The following is a 26,650-nucleotide window of genomic DNA, read 5'->3' as shown; positions in this document are numbered from 1 at the left end:
TTTACTATAAGCACCCACACCCCATCACATCCCAAAGCATGGGCAAACTAGAGATCAACATTTTCTCAAATTATTAAACCTTTTAGTTATTCAGTATTTATGTAGTAGTATGTAGCCTGATCTTCAAATTTGAATTTATATTCTTCCCCTTCTCAACAGGTCCCCTAGTCCCTTCATCATTTACTTTAACTCCAGCTTCATTACAAAGCAAAAACAAAGGCACTTTTAAGAGCCACGTTTGTCTAGTTAATTGTTGTCCGTCTCTCTGTTTCTCTGTTGTTCTTGCTCTTTTGCTCTTCCCCTAGACACCCCTCCCCTTCCTTTTATTGTTGTGTTGTCAGTGTGTTGTCTTGTTTGTCCTTGTTCACCATGAGTGAACCAAATGATTCTGATGTCGATCAGGTCCTTAAGGAGCTTGATGAGCTTGTTGGTCATTCTAAATTAAATGATGAACTCCAGAACTTGGAAGGTTTCATCAATAAGATGCAGGGAGAGCAGGAGGCAACACCATCCACCAGCCATCAACCTGTCCAGAAGGCTCCACCATCTACTAGCCATCAATCTGTCAGGTGGCTGAAGAGAGACAGTGATGGAAATGTTGTCTATGACAAACCAAGATCATCTCGAAATAAAACGGGTCAGTTTTCTTTTTTCAGTCATATTACTTAAATGAGAATTCCTGTGGTTTTCCACATATATCTAAAACGGAGATATAGATTGTTTTACCACTGGGATTGAATACATGAATGTGTCATGTGTCTTGTATGATATTTTATTACATACTCATCCAAAGTGGTATAGACAACGACATTGGGCCAATAAAAATTTGTATCATTCTGTGAAATAAAATGAGCTTGTCAGAATCTATGGAATTGTAATGGTGTAAGGTTGATTTGGGTTTTATTTTCTGCTACAGCTAGTCACCGTAAGACAGGTGCTCATACTAGAATGTTGGACAGCAGCGTTGAGATAACTAACTACTGTCCACATAACACTGTTGGCATGTCCTTTATTTTGTCTCTATTAGTTTATTGTTTATAGATTCTAATAATTAAAATGTAAATTACATATTTTTGCAACAGAATAATTGACAGCATACATGTTGCACACTTTGATGGTGTAGAAAATGGATTTTAAATATGATGTACTATTTTAACAGAGACTTTCCTTGAAGAGCTAAACCACTCACAGGGTGATGACTTGGATGATCAGGAAACGGCACCAGCACCACCACGAGCTTCCTCAGACTGGTCTACTCGAAAAAGTCTCCTCTCAGACATGTGGGAGAAGGAGAGACCCTGTCTGGTGAATACCATGGTGGCACAACAAAATGCAACAACTCAGATCTGCCAACAATGTGGCAGTCCAGCTTCTGTCCGTTGTCGTGACTGCCGACCACAACCCTTCTTCTGTGCTGATTGTGATGTCAGTATACACCGAAACCACGTGTTCCACAACAGGGATGCAACAATAGCTGGATTCTTTCAGCCATTGCCTCCAACAACCTGTGTCGTGGAGAGGGCTCTTTCCCAGTGTGGTAAGCTGTATTTCTTTTTTTTGTGTGTACCATTTAGCGCTGCACAATTTTTGCAATTGTAATTGCAATATGATCCAACGCAACTGCCTAATGATAATAATCTGCAAATAATCATGCATAGGTACATTTGTGACATTTGACTTTTATATTCACTTCATCCTCCTTGACTGTGCCACTTCTGGTTGGTGGGTGTGTGTAGTGCGTGAAGGGTACAACAATTCTGATTGGTGAACTTAAGTCGGAGATTAAAGAGACATTTGGAATATTGAACTGAATCATTCACATTCAAAAATCATATTGGAAATGGTAATCGCTTTATCTGTCAAAAAAAGCACAGTTATAATGCTCAGCCCTAGTCTCATTCTCAGTTTATTTAAATAACTTCACAGTATAATAGGCTTCATAGGAATCTTTTGAGTACTTTCTCTGAAACACAAGTAATGACCTTCTATCTTTTTGCTTTTCAAATCATTGATTTTTTGTTTTATGATAATAGAATACTTCCCAGTTAGTACATAGGATGATACATGTCTTTAATCCCTGCATATGATGTGTCTTTCAGTGTGTATTTTGCCATTGGAGATGCCCGAGAAAATATGTAGTTGTGCTACGGGATCGTTGAGTGTCAACACAGGAAAAGTTGTTGCTGTGGTTACAATGAATGGTAAGAATAAAATGAACTTGAGGGAACATTCAGATCAAGTGGCTGTAGCGTCCATATCACATTCTGGGCAAAGTTTATTTAGATATTCACAAACATCTGAAGTAGCCCAGTGGTGACCTCTTCTTCTGTCATGCTTTCAATTTCAAGCTTCAACAATAGAACAGCTGGAAAGAATTGAAACCACGTAAACAACACTGTCAGTAGGCTGCTTAAACCCCTTTTTTAATTGCTGCCTAACAGAACAACCAGCTGAACTATAATTACATACACTACATTCTCATTTGTATATGTTGTTTTACGCACATTTCATTTGCGGAAGTGCAGTGAATTATCTGTTCCTCCCGCACCAGCAAATACACCTGTCTCATCCGGGCCAGTCCTGCATAGAGCTTTCAAAACCTGTCACGCACTGCAGTCTTTTGTGTCGGGACATGCGGGGGGGACCCTTTAGTTCCCAGTGCATTTGTCAGATTTATGCATAATACAATGTGTTCTTTATTTTTCCAGGAAGATATGATCTCAGTATGCCTGAGATGAAATGTGAGGCATGCAAAGCCACTTGGAGCGCTGGAGTGGATGACTTGGTCCGCAATGACTACTGGCCGGCTACCCTTCACTTTTCCACAGTGTACTCTACAGATGTGTTTTGTTCATATGAAGAGTTGAAGATGGCAGCACCAGGACTGTCCTGCCAAGCGTTTTTAAGAATGCTTGATCAACAAACTGTCCGCTTTGGCCGTGTGAGTATTAGTGGTGGGAATCACTAACAACTAGTACTAGTATTGACGTGAATCGCAGAATGACAATTATGAACACATTGATTATTGTAATTGGAGCATGTTGATAATATCAAATCAGTAATTTAGCTATACTCGATACATTGATAGAATATTATCTAAGATCCAAAGTCTTTGTAAAAAGTACCATTCAGTTAAAAATCGAAAACCAAACTTTGGTCATGATGTTTTCTGTCCATGACATACAAAGAGCCAAAAGATTTCCCATGATGCACTGGGCTGAGCGGCTGCCTGTGGAGGCTCGATGCTGGAGGATTTGACATCACCTTTGACCTTATTAACTTTAGTTGATAGATGGATGGATGTTATGATTTAACAGAGTTAGGACGTTTCTGTAATAAGGCCCCAGGTGTCCCAATGCTTTTAGTTTATATAGTTTATGCATTTGTACAACAGCGTGCACTGGACATAATTTTATTTCCCTCACTTTTTTCTTCAATGCAAGTTCACTTTTTTAATATCCACCAGGAGAAGCAATGAAAATAGTACAATTTTTTTTTAAATGTATCAATGTTGAGCATCATGTTTTGATAAAATACTGTGAATTATGTTGACATGTTTTACTCTTCTGAAACAGACTGGGAAGATCACAGCAGACAGCTTCAGAAAAAGCTTTTTGGAGTGGGAGGCTGTTAGATTTGAGGTGGAGAAGATCTGCAGAGAGGATTATTTTGTCTGTCCTGCATGCACCCCAGACATGCTTGCTGTTTCTGTGGATGGAAATCGCAAGCACTACCGCTTTAAGAATGCAGCAAGGTACTTACGAAATGTGTGTAATTTGCAGTGTTGTGTTTGCTGTGTCATATTGAAGTTCAATGTGTACCTTTCTTTCATTTAGATCTGAAGAACAAGCCTTGTTTAAAGACATCTTCATTGCAAAAGATGAAGAAGTAGAGAGATTTGTGGATTACATCCATTCGACCACCAACCATGTAAACTTGTTGTATAATATTTCTAAAAACACTACCAATAACATTTTACAATGGACATTGCTTGGGTGAGTCCTGACTATATCAACCTTTTTCCATGTTGTAGGTCTCTGGAAGAGGTGTCTGTGGAGGGGAGTGGTCAGCTGCCAGGGAAACATCCTCAAGATCCTCAAGTAAAATTGATGAGGAGGGACTTGAGCTTGCGGTCTGTCGTCATGGAGTTTTTCTCGGTGCTCTCAACATGTTTAGGGGGTAAATCTTTGCTTATCCCCTCTACCTGCAGAACAAGCTGGCAAATAAGCCAATAAGCTTTTTTGCCATGGATGTGACCTGCAAATATTGGCCCTACCTCAACAAAGTGGCAAAAAGCTGCCCGGAGCTCCAGCACCTTCTTGGCATGAAACCGTTCCTCTCAGTGTTTCATGCCAAAGCCCATGATTTTAAATGCGAGGTAAGAAAACATTACTATGTCATTGACTGTCCCTGAACACCTGCAAAGATATGCTGACAGCTTTTAAGTATTTTCTTTAATAGGTTAAATGGAGTGGAGCTTACCAGCAAGGGGCCGGATTGACACTTGGGGAGGAGGTTGAGCAGTGTAACGCCTTCCTCTCTAGGATTGCTGTGACCACAAAACACATGTCCAAAGCAGGTAAGGTAACCACACACTGCACTACTTAGATTGAAAGTGCTACAAGAAAATTTTAGCCAGTGAGGGACATGTGGTACAACACAGATTAGTGTATTTTTTTTTTCTTTTTTCCAGGACGTACAGACATGCTCACACTGATGGCAATGCGCTGGAATCAGCAAAAGTTTAAGAACTTGGCTTCCTCACTTGCCTGCCGATATCAGAAGGTAGAGATGAATATTGTTTTTTTCTTTTATTGTAAATACCTTCTATTGTATAATTTTGTAGGTATAACATTTTTCTTCTTTCGTTTCCTTTTTTTTTTGTTTATTTGAAGGCCACAAAACGCCTGGAAAGCCAATGTCTAGACCTGGAAAGCATGAGAACGCAACTGGCAGTGACACAGGTTGAAGTTGAGGGCTGGGTCACTGATATTAAGGAGTGGGCAGAAGGTGAGAGTTTACATGCTTAAATGTCTCAGTTCTGCATAATAATGGGAGACATTCTTCTGCAAGTAATTACTGTTTTAAAATTAAATCATACATACACTAATTTTAGTATGTACACACTGGAAATCATGTCAAAACAGAGTGCCCTGAAAATACCTGAATAGTGCACAGTCCATAAGTTGGAACATCGGACATTTCTTGCTGTTAGCGGATCCCATCTTGGCTACGTTGTCATTTTCTTTGGTGTACTCTGTTACATACTTCGGTTACACTTTATTTCGATAGTCCACTTTAGACATTCTACTAACTATAAGTAACTTTTCAACTACATGTCAACTAACTCTCATTAGAGTATTAATAGACTCTAGTAGACAGTTGGTAGTCTGTAGGTTATGGTTAGGTGTTAGGGTTCGGGTTAGGAGAATAAGTTGACTTGTAGTTGCCAAGTAATTTATAGTCAGTGGAATGTCTGTTAGGGGACCAACGAAACAAAGTGTTAGCAGATATTAAGCAGACACTCTACTAATACTCTAATGACAGTTAGTTGACTTGTAGTTGCAAAGTTACTTATAGTTAGTAGAATATCTAAAGTGGACTATCAAAATAAAGTGTTACCCATACTTCTTATACACGCAAAGACATACGAAATTATTTTTGAGACTCACCTGTCCTTCCTCAAGGAGATTTTTTTTTACAAAGAAGGATAATCGTTATGACATTCAGTGTTACATTGAGACTTAGCTCATTTTAGTTACTGCCATAATAATGTAAGTGAAATGTTTACACTTCATTTCTTCTCAGCAACAACATCCCAACAGAATGCCGATCTTGATGCGGTGACCAGTCGAATGGAGGTGCTAGTGGCCAGCATTAAAAGAAGGTCCCAGCGCCTTTACAAAGACACCGATGGCAGCAAAGGTCGGGCCCGGATTCGGCGCAAAATTAGAGAGGAGAAGGCCATTCTTAGCTCTGTTGTTGAAAAATACAACAGTATGGTTCCAGATACAGAAAGAATCGTCTTTGACAACATTCTCTCTGATGAGACAGTTTGGCCATGGCAACTTTCACATGGTGGTATGTACAGAAATCTGTTGACAATTTTGTACGATATGCATAGTAGCAAAAAAAATGTATTCCTTTTCCCAAATTGTCTCAGAAACACAATTGACCTATGTTCCACAACTGTATCCCAGACACTGTAGATTTGAAAACCAAGAGGAAGGCATTTGATGTTGTGATGGCAATAAGGAGGCTTGAGGAGGAGAAGAAGATTGTCCTTTCTGAGATGGCAAAGCATTGGAAATCTCTTTCCACTCGTGCAGACACACTCAAGGAGATGTCATGCCAGCTTTCCAGTGAGGCACTGAAAAGTACGTATTTAAGTAATGTGTTGTAAACGTGTAATACTATACTGTACATTGTATTTTTTATTTTTTGATAATTTTTTGTTTTACTCCCATAAGGTGAGCTGTGGGCTCTAAATGAAGAAGGGGTTAAGGGTTTCCTCAGCTTAACTTTGAGAAAAAAGCAAGAAGTCACCAGAATGATGAAGCATGCAAGAGACTGTTATGCTCAAGTTTTGACTGGAACAAGTGTGGACTTCCAGAATGATTGGGATGGATACGACAGTGATTCTGAACTGTCAGACGACGGATTTTGAGGAGCTCCTTTGTCTTGATTTCTTATGGCGCTTTTCCACTGCATAGTACGGTACGGTTCAGTTTTCTACGGTGCGCTTTGACACATTTCCACTGCAGATAACGGTACGGATCGGTTCAGTACAGGACGCTTGTGGCACATTTTCACTGCATGGAACGGGACAGTACGGCTCGCTTTAAATGGTACCTGGTCTGTTGAGGTTCCAAGCGTGCCAAACTGGTACTAAACATGACGTGAACACACTGCAGATCACTGGTTGGTCAGAAAGAATCGTCACTACCAGAGTCACTGTATTTGCGACACGAGACACCATTAAAATAGCCAGTAACAGCCACCGCTATTTTAAACTACTTACTTTATTTAGCAGTATTTTGTTTTGCTGCCATCCGTCTCATTTGAAACACGTTGTTCCGTCTTGCAGTTATAAACATCCACATGCCGAAATCAAGAATATAATCCCCTCGATAGGCTTCAATGATCCTGTGTTGTGCGCAGGGGGGCAGGGATTTGTATTATTTTGAAGGTACCCTTTGGGTGTTTCTCAGTATGCGTTCTTCAGCGATCTTGCGTCCTTGTGTTCTCGTTTTACGTCATCATAACCGTCGAAGTTCAGACCCAATTCTCAAGAACGCAAGTACAGAGGACGCATGAAAGAACCCGGATGTGTTCTTGATACCGAGGATGCATCGAATGCAGACTTGAGCTAGTACTCGCCTGGTGTCCCAGAAGTCATTGCGGCCGGTTCCGAGTTCGTTCTTCCAAGGAAGCTTGGCAAGACCGGTCTCCACGAGAACACAAGTCCGTTCTCTGCGTTCTTGGAATTGAGAAACAGCCCGTGTCTCCGTTGAATCCAATGGGGTCGCTGTGTCCATTTCTTTTACTGTCTATGGTTGTGCGTTTGTAATGTGTCGCGTTTACGATGACATCATCGGTAGAGGCGGCGCGGTCCTTAAAGAGCTACTAGTGCAGTGGAAAAGCAACTGAGCTAAACTGAACTCGAAACGCGCCGTGTCGATCACAGTCGTACTACGCAGTGGAAAAGCAAAGCGAGCCGAACTGTACCGGGCCGAATCGAACCAAAACATACCGTACTAGCAGTGGAAAAGCGCCATTATATTTGTCAGTGTTTCCTTTTTAGTTTTTTGACAACGCAAGTTATAGGTTCTCAAGGACGTACACACACAATCTCAACTGGCTTATCATCCGGACAGCGTCTCTTTATTTCCTCCTGTGCCCGCTCGCGGTGTGAAGCATGTGTCAGCCCTATTCTCCGATATGCACTCTAACAATGCAGCCCTATTTCTGAGGAGCAGAAATGTTGCCGTGGGGAGCCACCACGGTCAAATAAACATGGAGGAAATACTGTTTGTAAGTTAGATATGCTTGAATAATGGTCATTATATCTACATGTGACATTACAACAATAATATTGAATGTAGTTATAGAAACTGAAATTAATTTAACTAACTGTTTTTCCAATAGTCCTCTTCTGTTTATGGTAGAACAAAACTTTTGCAGGAAGGTGGAACATGTCCTTATTCATGTTAAATTTCCATATGTTCACGTGTAAATATGTGTATTGTAATAATAATAATAAACATAATTCCACTGATGTCATCTGCTGTGGCTAATCTGAGTTTTCAGACAGTTTTACATGGACACACAAACATTCATGGACTATTGCATCAGCTCCTGCTACAGATGGTCTCTTAAAGCATCCTTGACAGGACTTGTTCAGCTACTTCTCATGTGCAGTGAAACTACATAGAGGTTCAACAAATGCAAAAACTGAAACAAAATTTGAAAATGTGACTTAATTATGGACCCTATAGTGGTTATTATAGACACATAAATCATTTTTTTCTGATTTTGGATGTTTAATAGGAAAATGTTGTTGAATTAAGATTTGCTTTAATAACTACATTTCCTGACCAAAGCACTTTGATTTGGGTTATAAATACTATACAAAACCTACAATTGAGTGTTTAGAAATACAGCCTAATGGCTTGTTTGACTAATTTGCATTTGTTTTTACTTGTACTGTTGTGAAAAACAAACAAAACAACTATTTTGAGATTTATTTTGTATGTAAATTGGGTAATGTGATTTGCTGTTCATGTGTGTTGCTGTTTACGTTATGATTACGTATAGACTCTATGGAGAATTGGCGCGCTGACATGCGCAGTTAGTGTGTAAAAAAAAAGGGATGTGCGCAGAAAAAGTGTGTGCAGATGAAGAGAGCATGACTGTCATGTGTTACACGAGATGACCTCAGATAATAAAAGAAGTCAAGTCCCATATGTCCATTTATGCCTGCATTACTACGTTGAACCCATTTACAAGAGAGCTTCCTCTTATGTTCCACAGCCCCTCTTACATATATATATATATATTTTTTTTTTCATGCATTCCAAAAAGCCCATTTTCAAATTTTGTAGTTGATGAATGTTTATAGCAGAAACTAAAGAAAAAAAGAAAACTTTTTAAAGAAAAAAAGAAAACTTTTTTTCACACATTTATGTTTCCACACATGTGGGACTTAGTTTGATTTAAAATCACACTGCATTATTAGTTGTTTTAAATTAATTACTTTTTTGAAATAGTATCAATTTAGGGGTTAGTGTACATATACAACATGTGTTTTGGCATTTTTAGCACACTTCTTCCTCAGCCTACTACACACAGACACAACTCATATCTCATTCAACCAAAAACAAGCTGATGAAGGAGTCATGACATGGGTCAGATATCAGAGGTCATAAACGATGAACCAATCCATCAGCTCTGCTCCTATTGGCACTTTGGTGTGTATATGGACAATACCTTTGACTGGAAGGCCTGTGTTGAAATTAGGTGTTATCATTTAGAACAAACACTCACAGTAAATCAAAAAACCTTGGCAATGATGGAACAAAGTGCTGTTAGGGTTATGGTTAGAATTAGGGTTAGGGTTAAAGAAAAAAACCTTGGAAATGATGGAACATAAGGCTGTTAGGGTCAGGTTAGGGTTATGGTTAGGGTTAAAGAAAAAACCCTGGAAATGATGGAACATAGGGCTGTTAGGGTCAGGTTAGGGTTATGGTTAGGGTTAAAGAAAAAACCCTGGAAATGATGGAACATAGGGCTGTTAGGGTCAGGTTAGTATTATGGTTAGAATTAGGGTTAGGGTTAAAGAAAAAAAACTTGGAAATGATGGAACATAGGGCTGTTAGGGTTATGGTTAGGATTAGGGTTAGGGTTAAAGAAAAAAACCTTGGAAATGATGGAACATATGGCTGTTAGGGTCAGGTTAGGGTTATGGTTAGAATTAGGGTTAGGGTTAAAGAAAAAAAACTTGGAAATGATGGAACATAGGGCTGTTAAGGTTAGGTTATTGGATTAAGGTTAAAGAAAAAAAACCTTGGAAATGATAGAACATACAGTAGGAACATAACTGTGGGAACATAAGGCTGTGGTAATATAGGGCTGTGGGAATAAAGGGCTGTTGGAATATAGGGCTCTGGCAACACAGGGCTGTGGGAACAGGCACGCTCCCCTGCAAACCATGATATGTAATAATTAAAAAGTTGTCAGAGGACTAACACATTGTTGGAAAGGTCTCAACCAGGAGAGTAACATGTCTAAAGAGGATACATTACTCCTGCTTTAAATACTAAACCTTGAACCCAGTCCATCTTTAAAGGCTTGTCATTTAGCAACAGAAGGTGATAAAAACATAAGACCAGCAGTTATAAAAAGCTCTGGACCTATGCTGTCATGTAGGTATGGTCACCAAAGTTTACCCACTGTAAGAACTGTCAAATATGGTAAAAAAAAGAAGAAGCTATTTTCACCTATTTAACGATTCAATTTTTAAAATCTGAGGAAACCAGTGTGTTTCCCATCCCAATAAACCTCAGGCAGGGTGTATCCAAAATTTTACACTTATAAGTATGAGAAGTATACCAATATACTTAAAAACTACAACTCCCAATAGAGACTCGTCACAGAAGCTGTTACAAAGTGTGTGCACTTGTAGTTTTCCGGGCTGGGTGGGTGGACATGTTCGACTCCTGTGTTTCTGCTGTCTGCCGCCGCCGGCCAACCGAGCACGTGTGTACAATACATACAAATACATGAAACTGTATTTTATTATTATCTTTATTGTTTGAATCCACAAATACAACGTTAGACAAAAACATAATATTACGAACATTGTGTATTTTTTATCTTCTTATCCGCCGAACGGTACATACAACGTCACTTCCGGAGTCTCTTCAGCTGATAAAAAAAAAAAAAAAAAAAAGGTGCATAACTTACTGGAGCAGCAGAGCTGAGCAACGTTGTTGTTGGTGACAAAAACAATGATTATATCAGCTGATCGCTGTCCGATTTTGTGAATGAATTCCCGCATTGCATTGTGGGATATGGCCTTTGAATGCGTCTCGTAATGTTCTGTATTACACACAGTCTATGGTATTACAGCATACTGTAATATTTCACCGATAATAAAACCGAAACAATATTAAAATAAATAAATTAATACCATGATAACATTTAAATAAATGTTGAAAAGATAGCGTTATAGTTTTAAACATAAATAAACAACAAAGAAACCCAACTTCCCTGGTCCCTATAGCCTGAAATAATAACATTAAAAGTAAAAGTATATATATATATATATTTACACACACACAAAACACATATAATTGTCTTCTGCTTTTTCTCATCCGGGGGACAGTGAAGACTTACACACACACATTCAGTGCATTAAAGTCAATGGTAGACAACAGTGCAGCAGCATGTTTCATGTGACTTGCCTTTTAAAAAAGCCTTCAGAAACCCTCCTGAATTAGAATCCATGCTTTCACATTTTTAGAAGCTTCTGGACCCTCTTGACCTCTGTCCTCGTAAGCCTGTTCGTTTTTCCACCCCTGCCTACCTCAGTTACCCTTTATTCAAAAATGTATGGTTTAGCTGGTGGAATCAACTGCCTCTTAATGGGTGTCAATTAATATGAGTGAAAACATGTCCCACCTTCCTTGAGTGCATCATACTGCAATATATCATTTGACACGTTGAAGAGATTTCAGGTGATTGGCTAACCCACAAAATGAATGGAAAGACATAAACATAAATATAGGTATACTTTGCTTTTATTTGAACAAAAATCATTTGATAAAGAAAACACTTAATTTATTAACTTTGTATACATAAATCGTAACATCCAAAACCAGGATGGCCCGTAAAGGCGAACTCGACAATTACTGTCTGAGTGAAGTCACACATCGGCAGTCTTGGGACATGGTGAAAACTTGAAGGCCGGCTCCCATGTCTCCTCCCAGATTTTTCCACTGTAAGTATCAGTAACACAAAATCAGTGAAAAACAGAGGAGCCATTTTAACATAATAGTTTCACAGCATAAATATTGTACGCTCTTGTATTTCATTGTTTTTATACAAACATATACATATATATAGTGCTTGATGCAATGTAACATAAACATCAGCCACTCTCATCGATAAAGTCATTGAAAGTAAACAAGCCAATAGCCGATAACAGTCAACATCTTGGTCGATACTGATGTTCTGCCAATAAATTGGTGAATGTCTACTTCCTACATAGAATCACACAGGGGCAATTATTCATGGCATCAGGTATGGTACTGAAAAGAGCAAGTGGCTAAATCCTGTAGACAATATTTGACACTGCATTTAATCCATCCTATACCAACAGTGTAACCAATAGTCTAATTAAAATACAGGTGGGTCTCCAAAATTACAGTATTGTGCAATATTTCAAGCCATTTTTTATATGATTAAAGCTTACAGCTCATGAAAACCAAAAATCATCATCTCAAAATATAAGAATAAAGAGGAATACAGATATGTTGACCTTTTGAAAATAAACGAACGAATCTGACTCAATACTTGGTCTGGCTGCTTTTGCACAAATTACTGCATCAGTGTGGTGTGGCATGGAGGCCATCAGTGTATGGCATTGCTGAGGTGTTATGGAAGGCCAGGTTGCTTTGATAGTGACTTTGAGATTGTCTGTAATGTTGGGTTTGGTATCTATCATTGTTCTCTCTATGGTGTTAAGGTGAGATGAGTTAAGCACAGCAATACCATGCTAAGCAAACCAGTAACAAGCAGTTTTGGCACTGTAGCAAGGGCAGAGTCCTGGTGGAAAAGGTAATCAACATGTACATAAAGCTTGTCAGCAGATGCAACCATCCTCTAAAATCTCCAGGTATAAGGCTGCATTGACTCTGTACTTAAAGGGTTAGTTCACCCAAAAATCAAAATGATCTCAGTATTTACTTACCCGCGCGTTGTTCTAACCCTGTAAGACCTCCATTTATCATCGCATCACAAAATATTATATTTATGATGGAATCTGAGCGCTGGATAAGTCTTCCATTGACTTCCAAGGGGCTTAAACTTGCTCGATTCAACTAAGCTGTTTACATAGTCTATCTGCGCAAGCTTCTGGGTTCTACGGCATACGCGTGACCTGCGTTGGCCAATAGTGAGCCTGCGTGGTGACGTAGAACCTCAAAGCTCTGCGCAGTTAGACTACGTAAACAGCTTTGAAGCAGAACACAAGTAAATGGATATTGGAATAAATTCGCAATTTTTGTTTGTTTTTGGCGAGGAAAAGTATTCTCGTCGCTTGATAAATGGATGGTTGAGCGACTGGAGTCATTTGGACTATTTTAAACGATGTCTTAATACGTTTTCTGATCGAGCAAAGTTAAGCCCCTTGGAAGTCAATGGGGAATTTATCCAGCGCTCAGATTCCATCATAAATATAATATTTTGTGATGCGATGATAAATGGAAGTCTTACGGGGTAAGAACAACACGCGGGTGAGTAAAAACTGAGATCATTTTGATTTTGGGGTGAACTAACCCTTTAAAACCTAGTGGACATGACAATTCTCTCAACACTGCTTGTTGGTTGCAAAACTTTGAGACCACCTGTACATTCAAACTTTTGTGTGCTACAATATACATTCCAACCGTTATCCACCACCTATGAGAAGGTTAAAAGTGGAAACAGAAAGGAGATGTATAAAGGCAATTTTAACCAATATAAAGCAGTACTTACCATGCAGAGCAAGGTAACCATTTGACCTTAACTTCTTCTTTTCCCTACAGAAAGACACATACATATAATAATCAGGTTTATAATGTCATAACTTTTGTGACAAGGCCACTTTGCCTTCAGTAGGGCCGTCATTAAATTCCAACCCTGCATAAAATAGAAGGATAAGGAATATGAATTTATATACCTCATGGGATTCGCAATAGCCTATCATTTCTCAGGATCATCACATTGTGTTGAATGTATATACTGTATGTTTGAAAGTATTCTGAATTCATATGCTAATTATAAAAAAAAAAAAAGATTTAATTCAGTAATAATAATATTGGAGCTTTAGACGGCTAATAATTATGTCATAAAAATATTGTCCGGTGTGGCTCTGTTTTGTTACATTAGCTTTGCCTTGTTGTTAATGTCCAATTGACCCAAACAGCGCTTGATTGACAGGCGATCTGACCAATCATATTTCGCCATCCGCCATTTTGCCTGACAGCACCGTCAGGAGAGATAGTAGATTAACATGCCAGGATTTGAACTTGAGAAACGGAGTGTACTGATGCTTTTCTGCGGTTAAAACAACATTCCTTCTTATGTTCATTCATGTTTAATTGATGCTATAACTGAACTAGAAGGAAGAGATGATCGGTTCACAAGAAGCTTTAACTGATGCTCTACAGCAGTCTGACAGACACATTAAAGAACCACAAAACGTTATTTACTGTTTACATTGTACTGTTTACTGGTACATTTGACCAAATTTGAAAGGCGAGACTTTGTTTAATATCAAAAGTAACTGAAAAGTAAGCTGGTCTGTTGTCAGTCTCCTCTCTGCTCCACAATGTATTTTTCACTGAGTAGGAACATAGCTTGTCGGGCATAGCAACAATAACTAAGGGAGGCGGAACTTTGTGAACGGTCAATTGCAATGACGATGTCTACTATAAAAATGGACTCATTAAAAATATGTTTTTCCAACTCAAGACTTGTCTAAGTCTGTTTAAAATATGAAGATAATGTAAAAAGCACAGCAGTTACTCTAAAATACCCTTAAATGGGCTCAAATTACCACTTGCTTCAATGGTCAGTATTTTGTGATATGTGAAATGCCAGATAAGCCACATACAATGGAGAGATGATCAGACAGCCTAGTGAAAAATATATTTCTAAACTTACCTTATGTATCCTTCTTCCTGTTATGGATTCATATCGGAAAACTTGTTGTCTACTACATTTCCGGCAACCTTAAATGACAAAAAATAATAATAATAATTAACCATAAATGACAAAAAAAACTTAAAATGAAACAAACAAATTCTTAACTAAGTTTCACAAAACCTGGGGAACAACAGTAACCATTGTCCTTGAACTTTGAAAACATCAGAAAAAACAGCTAAATAACTAAAGAATACATATATTAAAGGCCATTCACACCAAGAACGATAACTTTAAGAAATATATAGTTCTCGTTAATATGATAAACTATAACGAAAATGACATGGAGAACAATATTGTTGGGAATCACTTTTAAAGCGATTTTGAGAACGATAAAAAGCTAACAGCCAATAAGAACCCATCAAATTTTAACCATATTTATTAACACAAGGTGAGACTTTGCATATCCTTGGTCAGTCTGGAGGCTTTTATCGTTATGGTTATACGTATATAGTTATTGTTCCTGGAATGAACGGCCCTTTAGCCATCAAATTCAGTGACTTCATAGCCGAAATGTAACCTAATTATCCTACTGCCTAGTCGAAAGGTTATTGAAGCAGACTTGTGAACAGTGGTACGTGGGGAATAAGCTATCTGGGCTGCCCACTGATGTGTGTGATATGTGTGTGTGTATTTGTATTCATCTCTACTTATGTGTGTATTGCTCATTACTCTACTCCTAGAGTGTGTGTTCAGTACTGAAAGGTATGTATGCAAGGACAAATTCCTTTGTGTATCAGGCTGGCCACTAAAAATTACTCACTATTAACTAATCGATTGGACTTAAATTCACCTGAAGATTTCTGTATTTCATGAATCATGATTACAAAAAGGGGAAATTCATACATAGTGTGCTAAGACCAAAGTTCACTTACACTTTCTTCTTTTTTTTGGTGGGGGGCGTTGTTCCGTCACAGGGAGAGAGACAGGGTATAAATCTAAAAGATAAAATGTCTCCTTTTCCTGGGCCTGATGCTGGGTTTTGGGCTGGGCCTGATGCTGGGGCTGGGCCTGATGTTGGGGTTCTGGCTGGGCCTGATGCTGGGGCTCTGGCTGGGCCTGATGCTGGGGCTGGGCCTGATGTTGGGGTTCTGGCTGGGCCTGATGCTGGGGCTCTGGCTGGGCCTGATGCTGGGGTTCTGGCTGGGCCTGATGCTGGGGCTCGAGCTGGTCCTGATGCTGGGGTTCTGGCTGGGCCTGATGCTGGGGTTCTGGCTGGGCCTGATGCTGGGGTTCTGGCTGGGCCTGATGCTGGGGCTCGAGCTGGTCCTGATGCTGGGGTTCTGGCTGGGCCTGATGCTGGGGCTCTGGCTGGGCCTGATGCTGGGGCATGGGCTGGTCCTGATGCTGGGGCTGGTCCTGATGCTGGGGCTCTGGCTGGGCCTGATGCTGGGGCTCTGGCTGGTCCTGATGCTGGGGTTCTGGCTGGGCCTGATGCTGGGGCTCTGGCTGGGCCTGATGCTGGGGTTCTGGCTGGGCCTGATGCTGGGGCTCTGGCTGGGCCTGATGCTGGGGCTCTGGCTGGTCCTGATGCTGGGGTTCTGGCTGGTCCTGATGCTGGGGTTCTGGCTGGGCCTGATGCTGGGGTTCTGGCTGGGCCTGATGCTGGGGCATGGGCTGGTCCTGATGCTGGGGCTCTGGCTGGGCCTGATGCTGGGGCTCTGGCTGGGCCTGATGCTGGGGCATGGGCTGGTCCTGATGCTGGGGCTGGTCCTGATGCTGGGGCTCGGGCTGGGCCTGATGCTGGGCCTGAGGCTCTGGCAATGTTGTTGTGGAGTTCCCTACAATATTGTATGTGTATGTTAATTTTCAATATTTCCCCATCATGAAAAAACCCAGTTTAAAACTGTCATGACTTAAATGACACAAATCCTACCTTCTTTGATCAATATAAAATTGTAGGCCTTTCTCATGGAGGCCACAATTTTTAGGTTTTCTTCAGTGGGTGGCAGATCGGTCACCACATCGGCCGCCCACTTTCCAGAGGCCTTATCCTTTTTGGCAAAAAATAGAATTGGGACATAGCCCAATGCACTTAGTTTTTTCACCTGTAAAAATGCAGACAGCAAACATTAGTTATTCCCAGTCCACTGCATTATTTTCCACCCTATTGAAAAAAAGGCATTAAATACATTAGTGCTACTGTTTCTAATATACACAATTACCATAATCAAACTTAACAGCTTTTCCCCTTAGAAACAAAAACATTACATATGTGATCTATCCCAGTGGTTCTCAAAGTGGATTTGCTTTGAATGAGAAAGTTGTGCTTCATCATTAAGAAATGCCTATCAATGACAATGTAATGATCTAGAATCTACATACAATCTTGATTGTAAATGCACTAATAAATTAAAACATTAACATTTAACTTTTTTTGTGATTATGACTAATCAAGTTAATCTGTTGTAAATCACTTCACTCAGGTCATGATGAACCATTCTTCCTGCTGCTTAGCTTGGCTTATTTGCTATGAAGATAGCTGATGTACATGGATGAATGTTTGAGTCAGTCCACATCATTAAGGGATTCAAATTCCAAAGTTGACTAAAGACCCAGTTACACACCAGCTAGAAAACACAGAATAGTGAACCTGGACACAATTTCAAGAAAATAGAAATGGCATCAAAGTATACAAACGGTAGCAAGCATATGCTTAATTGTTTTAATTATGAGGGGGTCCTTGGAAATTGTTCTCCCACACAAATGGTCCTTGGCTCTAACCGTTTGAGAACCCCTGCTTTTGACACACAAAACAAAATATGATAATACATATATGAAAAATACATTTTGACTGGACTCCCTCTTTATGGCCAAATATCAACCTGATCCAAACACTCTCCTCCCCCCTTAGATAGTCTACCTGTCTCTCCCCACGGAAAATGTAGGTTATGGGACAAACAGAAACATTCATTTGGGAAGGCCACCAATGAACATAAAGTTAAAAATCATAAAATAGCCAGCTGCTCTACAGAATCTGGACTTGGTCCTACTCCAGTAGGTATGGCTGAATCCTTTTCTCTTTTAATGTGACATTAGCCTACTATCTCCCCTGTAGTAATTCAAATGCTTTTTAAGTTGTGGCTTTGAAAAAGGACATCTGGAATATGGCCTTGCTTTTACCAACACATATTTTGCACACAGAATGGGTTTCATGCATGTCCTCAGTTATTTTGTCACGTCATCATGCACTTTCTCTAAAATTACAGCAGCGCAAAGCACTATAAGCGTGAAATGCAATATTCACATGCTTGTAGTGGTAGTGTAAGGGAGCATGTTATCTACAGTACTTAGCCTACATAATCATGCAAGACTGTCTTTAATAGTGACTCTGGGTCTGAATTCTGTGATCTGCCTTTAGCAGAGACAGAAACTTCAGTAACATGCATTGTCTGTGTGGTACTAAAGCAAGGTTATGTTTACAATGTAGCCGGTTGTATATGTAAACAAATGTACATGAGCACCTGGTCAAAAAGAAAGTCTATTCCATGCATGTCAAGCAAATGACAAATAAATTAAAATAATATTACACCAATGCCATCTATGACTACCTCAAATTCATTCACTGACAGATTAAACTTATTTTTGTAAAATGACGCCCTTGCCCTATCACACAATATTAATAAAAAGTGAAACAAATCATATTGCTTAATGACATATGAGCATTTATACTTACTGCAATATTGGCAGAGTCCACCACTCTTGACGCATTTTTATTTTTTCGGACCCTTTCCCCCCAATTCTTGTCCAGGGACAATTTTTTGGCCGTCACTTTGGCTTTTTGGGAGATGGCTGTGAAACAAGAGCTGCAGGTTTTGCGGCTCACCTGTGTTGGTAAAAGTATACCAAAGTGAGACATCAGATCCACAGTCACAGAGAAGAAGTACAATCAAGATACAGTTTAATTTGGCTGTATACAGGAAAGATAGGAACACACAAAGCACAATGCAATTCAGAATAGGTCTCTAAATTTACACAGGATTATTATTATTATTATAATAATACAGTAAAAGTGGCAGATGTAGGAGACACCCAGACTACTCTAATAAATGTTGCCTATGGCGTTTGGTGCAAAATAAGTAATACATATTGTTATTAACCCAGACGCCTTACATTATTACTGTTTTGTAACACAGTACAGATATCATACAGGGTCATTTAGTAGGAGCATACTTTAGTATCCAATTGACCTACTAAATGTAGGACATTAAAAACACATATTTGAATATTGCACATAATGCTCTATTCCACTGTCCCTCACCTGATTAGGTGCTTGGCAGGAGGGGCAAGGCTTGAACTTCTTTCGAGGCATTTTGAAATCTACACACACACACACACACACACACACACACACACACACACACACACACACACACACACACACACACACACACATTTTTTTCTTCTATAATAACATACTTTTTTAGACATTGTCAACAAACAGTACACAACTTATTGGCATAACTGCTTTCTACCAAAACAATGAAAACAATTAAAGCAGGTTAACTTTTAGCTAATTTAGCGTCACTGCAACAACAACCATGCACTTCAGTCATAGTCATATCAGTCTCTATCCCATGCATTTTCTACAGTGCACTTTAGACAACATCAACAAACACAAATTTTCTAATTCACTCATTTTAATTTTGGAAGCTATATATATATATATATATATATATATATATATATATATATATATATATAGCATATGTGTGTGTGTGAATCAGTCAATAATTTATGACAGCATTATTACATTACTTGCATATTGTTTTATTTCATGTTGAAAAGTTGTGATGAGCCACAATGTAGTAGTTATGAATTTGTAGTATTGTTAAAAATGGATGATTTATTTCGGTGTTTTATTATATAATTTTGCGTAATTTATCATTAACATCCAGCCCGGTCTCACCCCAAAACGTCATATACTGACGCGTCTTGACCATGCGTCAACATACGACGAAAAGGGTACCCCTTTAACGTCAATATGAGACGCAGACAGAAGCGCACCAGCAGCGCCTCCTAGCGGTACCCTAACGCATACCTAAACCTACCCATAACCCGAATCGTCACACATGGACGTTATGGGGGTACCCTTTTCGTCGTATGTTGACGCATGGTCAAGACGCGTCAGTATATGACGTTTTGGGGTGAGACTGTAAAACAGACCAATCTGCCAACCGTTCTTCATTCTGAACATTTACAATGTTGGATAATTTTTGTGGGCTAATTTAATACTGAAAATCTTATATTCCCCTATGATCGTACCTTAAGTTACATGATTGTATGCGACAAAAATTAACTTGAATTTAATTAGCTAACGTTAACTTTGCTAGCCTGCACATTTGGTGCAGAAAACTGTATGTTTATAATGTCTTATTCTATCATAATCGTCCTAAGAAATGGCCACCTTACAAAACTAAAGTTTCTAAACACAACTTATTGTCCTGATTCAACAGTTTTTGATGTGTAAATGTAAAAATGATAGACCCATGTATATTAATGTACCGCACTTACCGAGAGGAAAATCGCAATGAACTTTGGGATAACCCGGTGACGTCAGCGTAATTGTTTTAAAGGACTTAATAATAAACAAAAAAATGTATAAATAAACTGATTAATTGAACACAATCGTAGCATATTATATTTATTAAAATAAAATAAAAAATCCGATAAAAATCTGTTATCCAGCATGTTAAAGGAGTAAACTCACCGCTGAATGCGGTTGCACTTGCACACCATGTGCGTTGTTAAACTCACCGCTGATGAACGCGCTAAACCTTTGACATCAGATTGCGAGGGTTTTTAAACATCAAAAACCAGTTGGAGAGCCAGATAAAAATGATCGGGGGTCCGCCATTTGACTCGTCCTGGCATAATTTAGATCGATCATTAAATTGAGTGTTGTTAAACTCACCGCTGAATGCGGTTGCACACCATGTGCGTTGTTAAACTCACCACTGATGAACGCGCTAAACCTTTGATATCAGATTGCGAGGGTTTTAAAACATCAAAAACCAGTTGGAGAGCCAGATAAAAATTATCTGGGGGCTGCCATTTGACTCGCCCTGGCATAGATCGTTTTTTTGTAGCCTATTCATTTTTATTTTTGTAGTATAGTCTTGTTGTAATGGCCGACAACATGTTGTTGTGTGCTTACCCAAGACGTCAAATTTCAACGTTGAACGTCCCCGGTTCAATCTATAGGACTACCCTGCTCGTTGAAAAATGACGCCAAGGGTATACCCAGTGCGTTAAAAAATGACGCCAGGGTTCCTGGACCATGCGTCAGACATTTGACGTGTAGGGAGTGAGACTGTGTTGTCTACAACGTTAAAGTTAAATAGACTAAATAAATAAAGCTATGAAACTTCACTTTGCCCTCAGTCAAAACGTTTTGCCAGGGAACAAATTATAGATTAATGAGACAAATAAAATAAATACATAAATAAATCGCCCGTTAGATATACACAAGACGATTTATATCTCATGTTAAACCACTAGACTAGAGACATCCGAGCCAGCGGCAAACGTCAGCAGCACTTGCCGAGGAAAGGCTGTTCTCGGCGGGGTACATGAGCGCCGAGCGTCCGACTGCCTGGATCTCACAACTCCGAAAACGTCAGATCAAATTTTCAAATAGGCGCTATCTTTATAAATAAACCAAAGATTTGAGCTTTAAACAACTACATTCTCGCCTGAAATACTCTTAAAACTACAATTCGTGACACAATAACAGCAGTATTTTTAAATTACGCGGGTTTCTCTTCTGCTATTGACGCTTGCTGGTTGGTGTGAGATGCATTCTGGGATACCTGGCTATCTCAAGTCCACACAAGTCTGCTCTCGATGCATCCTCGGTAAAAGGGGCGGATCAAGAACACATCCGGGGATTTGAACTGGACTTGGCTAGATGTGAACTTTGAATTGGAACAGTACTTGGGCAGCGACTGATGACGTTTCACAAGTCCACAAGAACACAAGTACAGACAAGAACGCATATTGAGAAACGGCCTCTATCAGTGGTTCTCAACTCCAGTCCTCGGGACCCGTTGCTCTGCACATTTTGTATGTCTCTCTTATCTGACACACTCAGTTCAGTTCATGGAGTCTCTCTTAACGAGCTGATGATCTGATTCAGGTCTGTTAAATAAGGGAGACATACAAAAATGTGCAGAGCAGCGGGTCCCGAGGACTGGAGTTGAGAACCACTGCTCTATATATCACACATGATGTATCTTGTGAATCTATTGTTTTTCCTTTTCATGTTTGGTATCATTTTAAGTGTCTCAGTGCGATTGGTAAAATGGTCTTAATTTCATTGCAGTCATTGGTTTAATGAGAAAGATTGAGAACGTAGGAGAATCTTGTTCTCTTCTCTGGGTGATGTCTCTTCCAGATCTCCCGAAACCAGGTGCTACCCCCCTGGGGTACATGGATTGGCCCAAACAACTCTAAACAATATTTGTATAACCCCTTTGTTTCTGGTCTGGGTATTTAAGGCGAGGTGTCAGAGCAGTCTTTGGGACTCTTTACCAGGATCATCCCCCATACAGTGATAATTCAGTGTTTTCCTGTTGGAAAACCCTCACACACCACTGTGTGTCTCTGTCAGGAAAACATTGCTTACTTTTAGAGTCATCTTTAAGTGAATGATGTCATGTATTTATTATTTCTGAATTGGCTTTTAATCATTTACTTGTGTAATTGGCATGATACATTTTTACCTGACAAATAAATGTTACATCTTGATTTATTCTGAAGTATTCTGAAATCATTATTTTAGTAGACTAAGAGGAGGCTGGTGCTACCGCAGCTCTGTGTCCAGGATAGGTCAAACTAAAGAAAACTCGAACTGCAACATTTGGGAAAGCAAGCACAGAGCATAGAAAGAAGAGCAAAGAGAAAAACAGCACAAGCGTACAAAAGAGTAAAATATGAGCAGAAAATGCAAGAGAGCACAAAGTACAGAATAATAAAACAAAGGAAAACATACTTTTTAAGAAAGCATGACCATAAGTTTAAGTTTTGTGCAAAATAACTTTTAATGTGCTTAAAGTTTTTATTCATGCTTGTTATTTCTTAATTCACGCTTATTATATTTTGATCCGTGACCACGTTGTTTGCTATTCTGATCATTTTGCATTCTTTTTTTCAGTTTGTGCAATATATTTTTACATGTGTTTTTAAATTTTTGATTCACGCTTATTTTTTGATCCGTGGCTGCAATATTTTAAGCGGGATTTTTATCCCATAGATCTGTTTGCTTGCTTTTTGAAATATAATTAAACTTATTAGTGTTTTGTGAGAAAGAGTCTTCTGGCTTCAGCTTCCCTGCATCCATCGTTACAGTTGTGTTAAAGGTGATATAGAATGCATTGATTCAATATTTTACATTCTCTGATATCTACATATGTGTATGTGGCTTAGGTAAGGGCAAAAATCCTCCAGATGAGGTTTTACATGTTCATCTTCAACCCTAGGATTTGTCCCTGGAATGAATGGGCTGTTATTACCTTATTTGGAAGGGTCATGAATAATAATGTTGAGCTCTGCTCTGATTGGCTGTTTCACAGTATGCAGGAGCCGTGATGTACTCTGAAATACAAACGTACAAAATAATCATACTTCAGTTCGCAAACAACTCAATATTTTAACAAATTGACTAGATGCATTGTCAAATGACAATCGTTTCAACTGAAGTGGTGAAGGTTACGTTCGCTAGAAGGAGCGAGTGAGCTATCTGTAAGCAACCAAACTAACCTAGTTAGCTCCTGAGTTATGTGTTGTTGATGAAGATAGGCCACATTATATTACTACCCGACAAAAGGGATTGACATAAATGTACCTACAGTTGTATTTTGTAGATTTATATGACAACACAGGCCGGAAATAATATTAACCTCTGTGTAAATAGGTCGTCATACTATTTAGTTATCTATGCTCGTTACTTGGAGCTTGCTAGTTAGCTAAGGTTAACGTTACTGTACTAGTTTCTAGCGAACATGGGCTTGTAACGTAATTTAGTGATTCTGACAGGTCAATTTAGCTCAAAAGGAATTATTAATTAATTTATAGGGAAATCGAAAGAATCACTTATTACGACCGAGCAAATGACTCGTTCAGGGTTCATTTGAACCGGCCGTAACTATCAGCTCTGCAGCGGATATAAATATCCAAACTAGTGAAACACTATTTATTAGCAAGGTAACTTAGATCAGCAGTTTAAGACATTAAATTTGTAAGCACATAACACAAGTAACACTTCTCTTTAAAATACAAACAAGACTTTATTGATTATTCTAACACATAAAACTAATATCTAACATAAACGCACGCACACACACATTCATACAAGTTGCAGAAAGAAAGAGAGTGAGGAAAGAGTGAGTTTAAGGAGTAAGATGATGAAATCTCAAGATTCTATATGCACTTATAAGACATGACCTGAACGAACCATCAATCATTATGACCGCCGCTAGCGTAGCTAGCGAAAGCGGTCATATAGGGATTGTCAAAGTTTTTTTTTTTTTTTTTTCCCGTCACCTTACTGAATTTTTCGTCAACGATACCAGGGACACCGAAGCACCGGGGAACATGAAATTTGGTGGGCATGTAGCCCCACTAGACTTCTAAGGAAAAATTTCGTTTGGTCCCCGGGGGCCACTCCCCCCCCGCGCTGGGCCCCCCCAAACCCCCAAAAATGCAGTTTTTCCTAAATAACTACCTGAACCGTGGCACCGAGGATGAAGAAATTTTTATGGTATGTTGGTCTACTAGACTTTTACGGAAAAATTTCGTTTGGTCCCCGGGGGCCACTTCCCCCCCCGCGGTGGGGCCCCCTTAAATTTTTCGTCAACGATACCAGGGACACCGAAACACCGGGGAACATGAAATTTGGTGGGCATGTAGCCCCACTAGACTTCTAAGGAAAAATTTAGTTTGGTCCCCGGGGGCCACTCCCCCCCCGCGCTGGGCCCCCCCAAACCCCAAAAAATGCAGTTTTTCCTAAATAACTACCTGAACCGTGGCACCGAGGATGAAGAAATTTTTATGGTATGTTGGTCTACTAGACTTTTACGGAAAAATTTCGTTTGGTCCCCGGGGGCCACTTCCCCCCCTGCGCTGGGGCCCCCTTAAATTTTTCGTCAACGATACCGGGGACACCGAAACACCGGGGAACATGAAATTTGGTGGGCATGTAGCCCCACTAGACTTCTAAGGAAAAATTTCGTTTGGTCCCCGGGGGCCACTCCCCCCCCGCGCTGGGCCCCCCCAAACCCCAAAAAATGCAGTTTTTCCTAAATAACTACCTGAACCGTGGCACCGAGGATGAAGAAATTTTTATGGTATGTTGGTCTACTAGACTTTTACGGAAAAATTTCGTTTGGTCCCCGGGGGCCACTTCCCCCCCCGCGCTGGGGCCCCCTTAAATTTTTCGTCAACGATACCAGGGACACCGAAACACCGGGGAACATGAAATTTGGTGGGCATGTAGCCCCACTAGACTTCTAAGGAAAAATTTCGTTTGGTCACCGGGGGCCACCCCCCCCCCGCGCTGGGCCCCCCCAAACCCCAAAAAATGCAGTTTTTCCTAAATAACTACCTGAACCGTGGCACCGAGGATGAAGAAATTTTTATGGTATGTTGGTCTACTAGACTTTTATGGAAAAATTTCGTTTGGTCCCCAGGGGCCACTCAACCCCCCCCCCCCCCCCCCCCGCGCTAGGGCCCCCTTAAATTTTTCGTCAACGATACCGGGGACACCGAAACACCGGGGAACATGAAATTTGGTGGGCATGTAGCCCCACTAGACTTCTAAGGAAAAATTTCGTTTGGTCCCCGGGGGCCACTCCCCCCCCGCGCTGGGCCCCCCCAAACCCCAAAAAATGCAGTTTTTCCTAAATAACTACCTGAACCGTGGCACCGAGGATGAAGAAATTTTTATGGTATGTTGGTCTACTAGACTTTTACGGAAAAATTTCGTTTGGTCCCCGGGGGCCACTTCCCCCCCCGCGCTGGGGCCCCCTTAAATTTTTCGTCAACGATACCAGGGACACCGAAACACCGGGGAACATGAAATTTGGTGGGCATGTAGCCCCACTAGACTTCTAAGGAAAAATTTCGTTTGGTCCCCGGGGGCCACTCCCCCCCCGCGCTGGGCCCCCCCAAACCCCAAAAAATGCAGTTTTTCCTAAATAACTACCTGAACCGTGGCACCGAGGATGAAGACATTTTTATGGTATGTTGGTCTACTAGACTTTTACGGAAAAATTTCGTTTGGTCCCCGGGGGCCACTTCCCCCCCTGCGCTGGGGCCCCCTTAAATTTTTCGTCAACGATACCGGGGACACCGAAACACCGGGGAACATGAAATTTGGTGGGCATGTAGCCCCACTAGACTTCTAAGGAAAAATTTCGTTTGGTCCCCGGGGGCCACTCCCCCCCCGCGCTGGGCCCCCCCAAACCCCAAAAAATGCAGTTTTTCCTAAATAACTACCTGAACCGTGGCACCGAGGATGAAGAAATTTTTATGGTATGTTGGTCTACTAGACTTTTACGGAAAAATTTCATTTGGTCCCCGGGGGCCACTTCCCCCCCCGCGCTGGGGCCCCCTTAAATTATTCGTCAACGATACCAGGGACACCGAAACACCGGGGAACATGAAATTTGGTGGGCATGTACAC

General features: G+C 40.2%; 2 protein-coding genes and 1 long non-coding RNA gene across 3 annotated transcripts; 2 read left to right on the top strand and 1 right to left on the bottom strand.

Moving 5' to 3' along the window:
* Positions 1-369: 369 nt before the first annotated feature.
* On the top strand, positions 370-4,183 carry LOC307161309 (uncharacterized protein; the record flags this gene model as incomplete). The annotated part of the gene is made up of 7 exons (XM_079875936.1): positions 370-637; positions 1,160-1,537; positions 2,100-2,201; positions 2,709-2,941; positions 3,576-3,754; positions 3,837-3,930; positions 4,034-4,183. The coding sequence occupies 7 exons, from the start codon at positions 370-372 to the stop codon at positions 4,181-4,183; spliced, it is 1,404 nt and encodes a 467-aa protein (XP_079732062.1).
* Positions 4,184-4,187: 4 nt separating this feature from the next.
* On the top strand, positions 4,188-7,152 carry LOC307161641 (uncharacterized protein). The gene is made up of 7 exons (XM_079876507.1): positions 4,188-4,378; positions 4,462-4,579; positions 4,694-4,785; positions 4,896-5,010; positions 5,809-6,081; positions 6,201-6,377; positions 6,471-7,152. The coding sequence occupies exons 1-7, from the start codon at positions 4,247-4,249 to the stop codon at positions 6,665-6,667; spliced, it is 1,104 nt and encodes a 367-aa protein (XP_079732633.1). The 5' UTR covers positions 4,188-4,246; the 3' UTR covers positions 6,668-7,152.
* A 4,738-nt stretch (positions 7,153-11,890) lies between these two features.
* On the bottom strand, positions 11,891-15,949 carry LOC307162272. The gene is made up of 4 exons (XR_013821891.1): positions 15,843-15,949; positions 14,925-14,996; positions 13,759-13,795; positions 11,891-11,999 (listed from the first exon to the last, which is right to left on the bottom strand). It is a non-coding gene; the product is annotated as an uncharacterized lncRNA (long non-coding RNA).
* Positions 15,950-26,650: the final 10,701 nt, after the last annotated feature.

The sequence above is a fragment of the Squalius cephalus genome (assembly GCF_949319135.1).
Source record: "Squalius cephalus genome assembly, chromosome: 7".
Classification (NCBI taxonomy): Eukaryota; Metazoa; Chordata; class Actinopteri; order Cypriniformes; family Leuciscidae; genus Squalius; species Squalius cephalus.
This window is presented reverse-complemented; position numbering and strand designations above follow the sequence as displayed.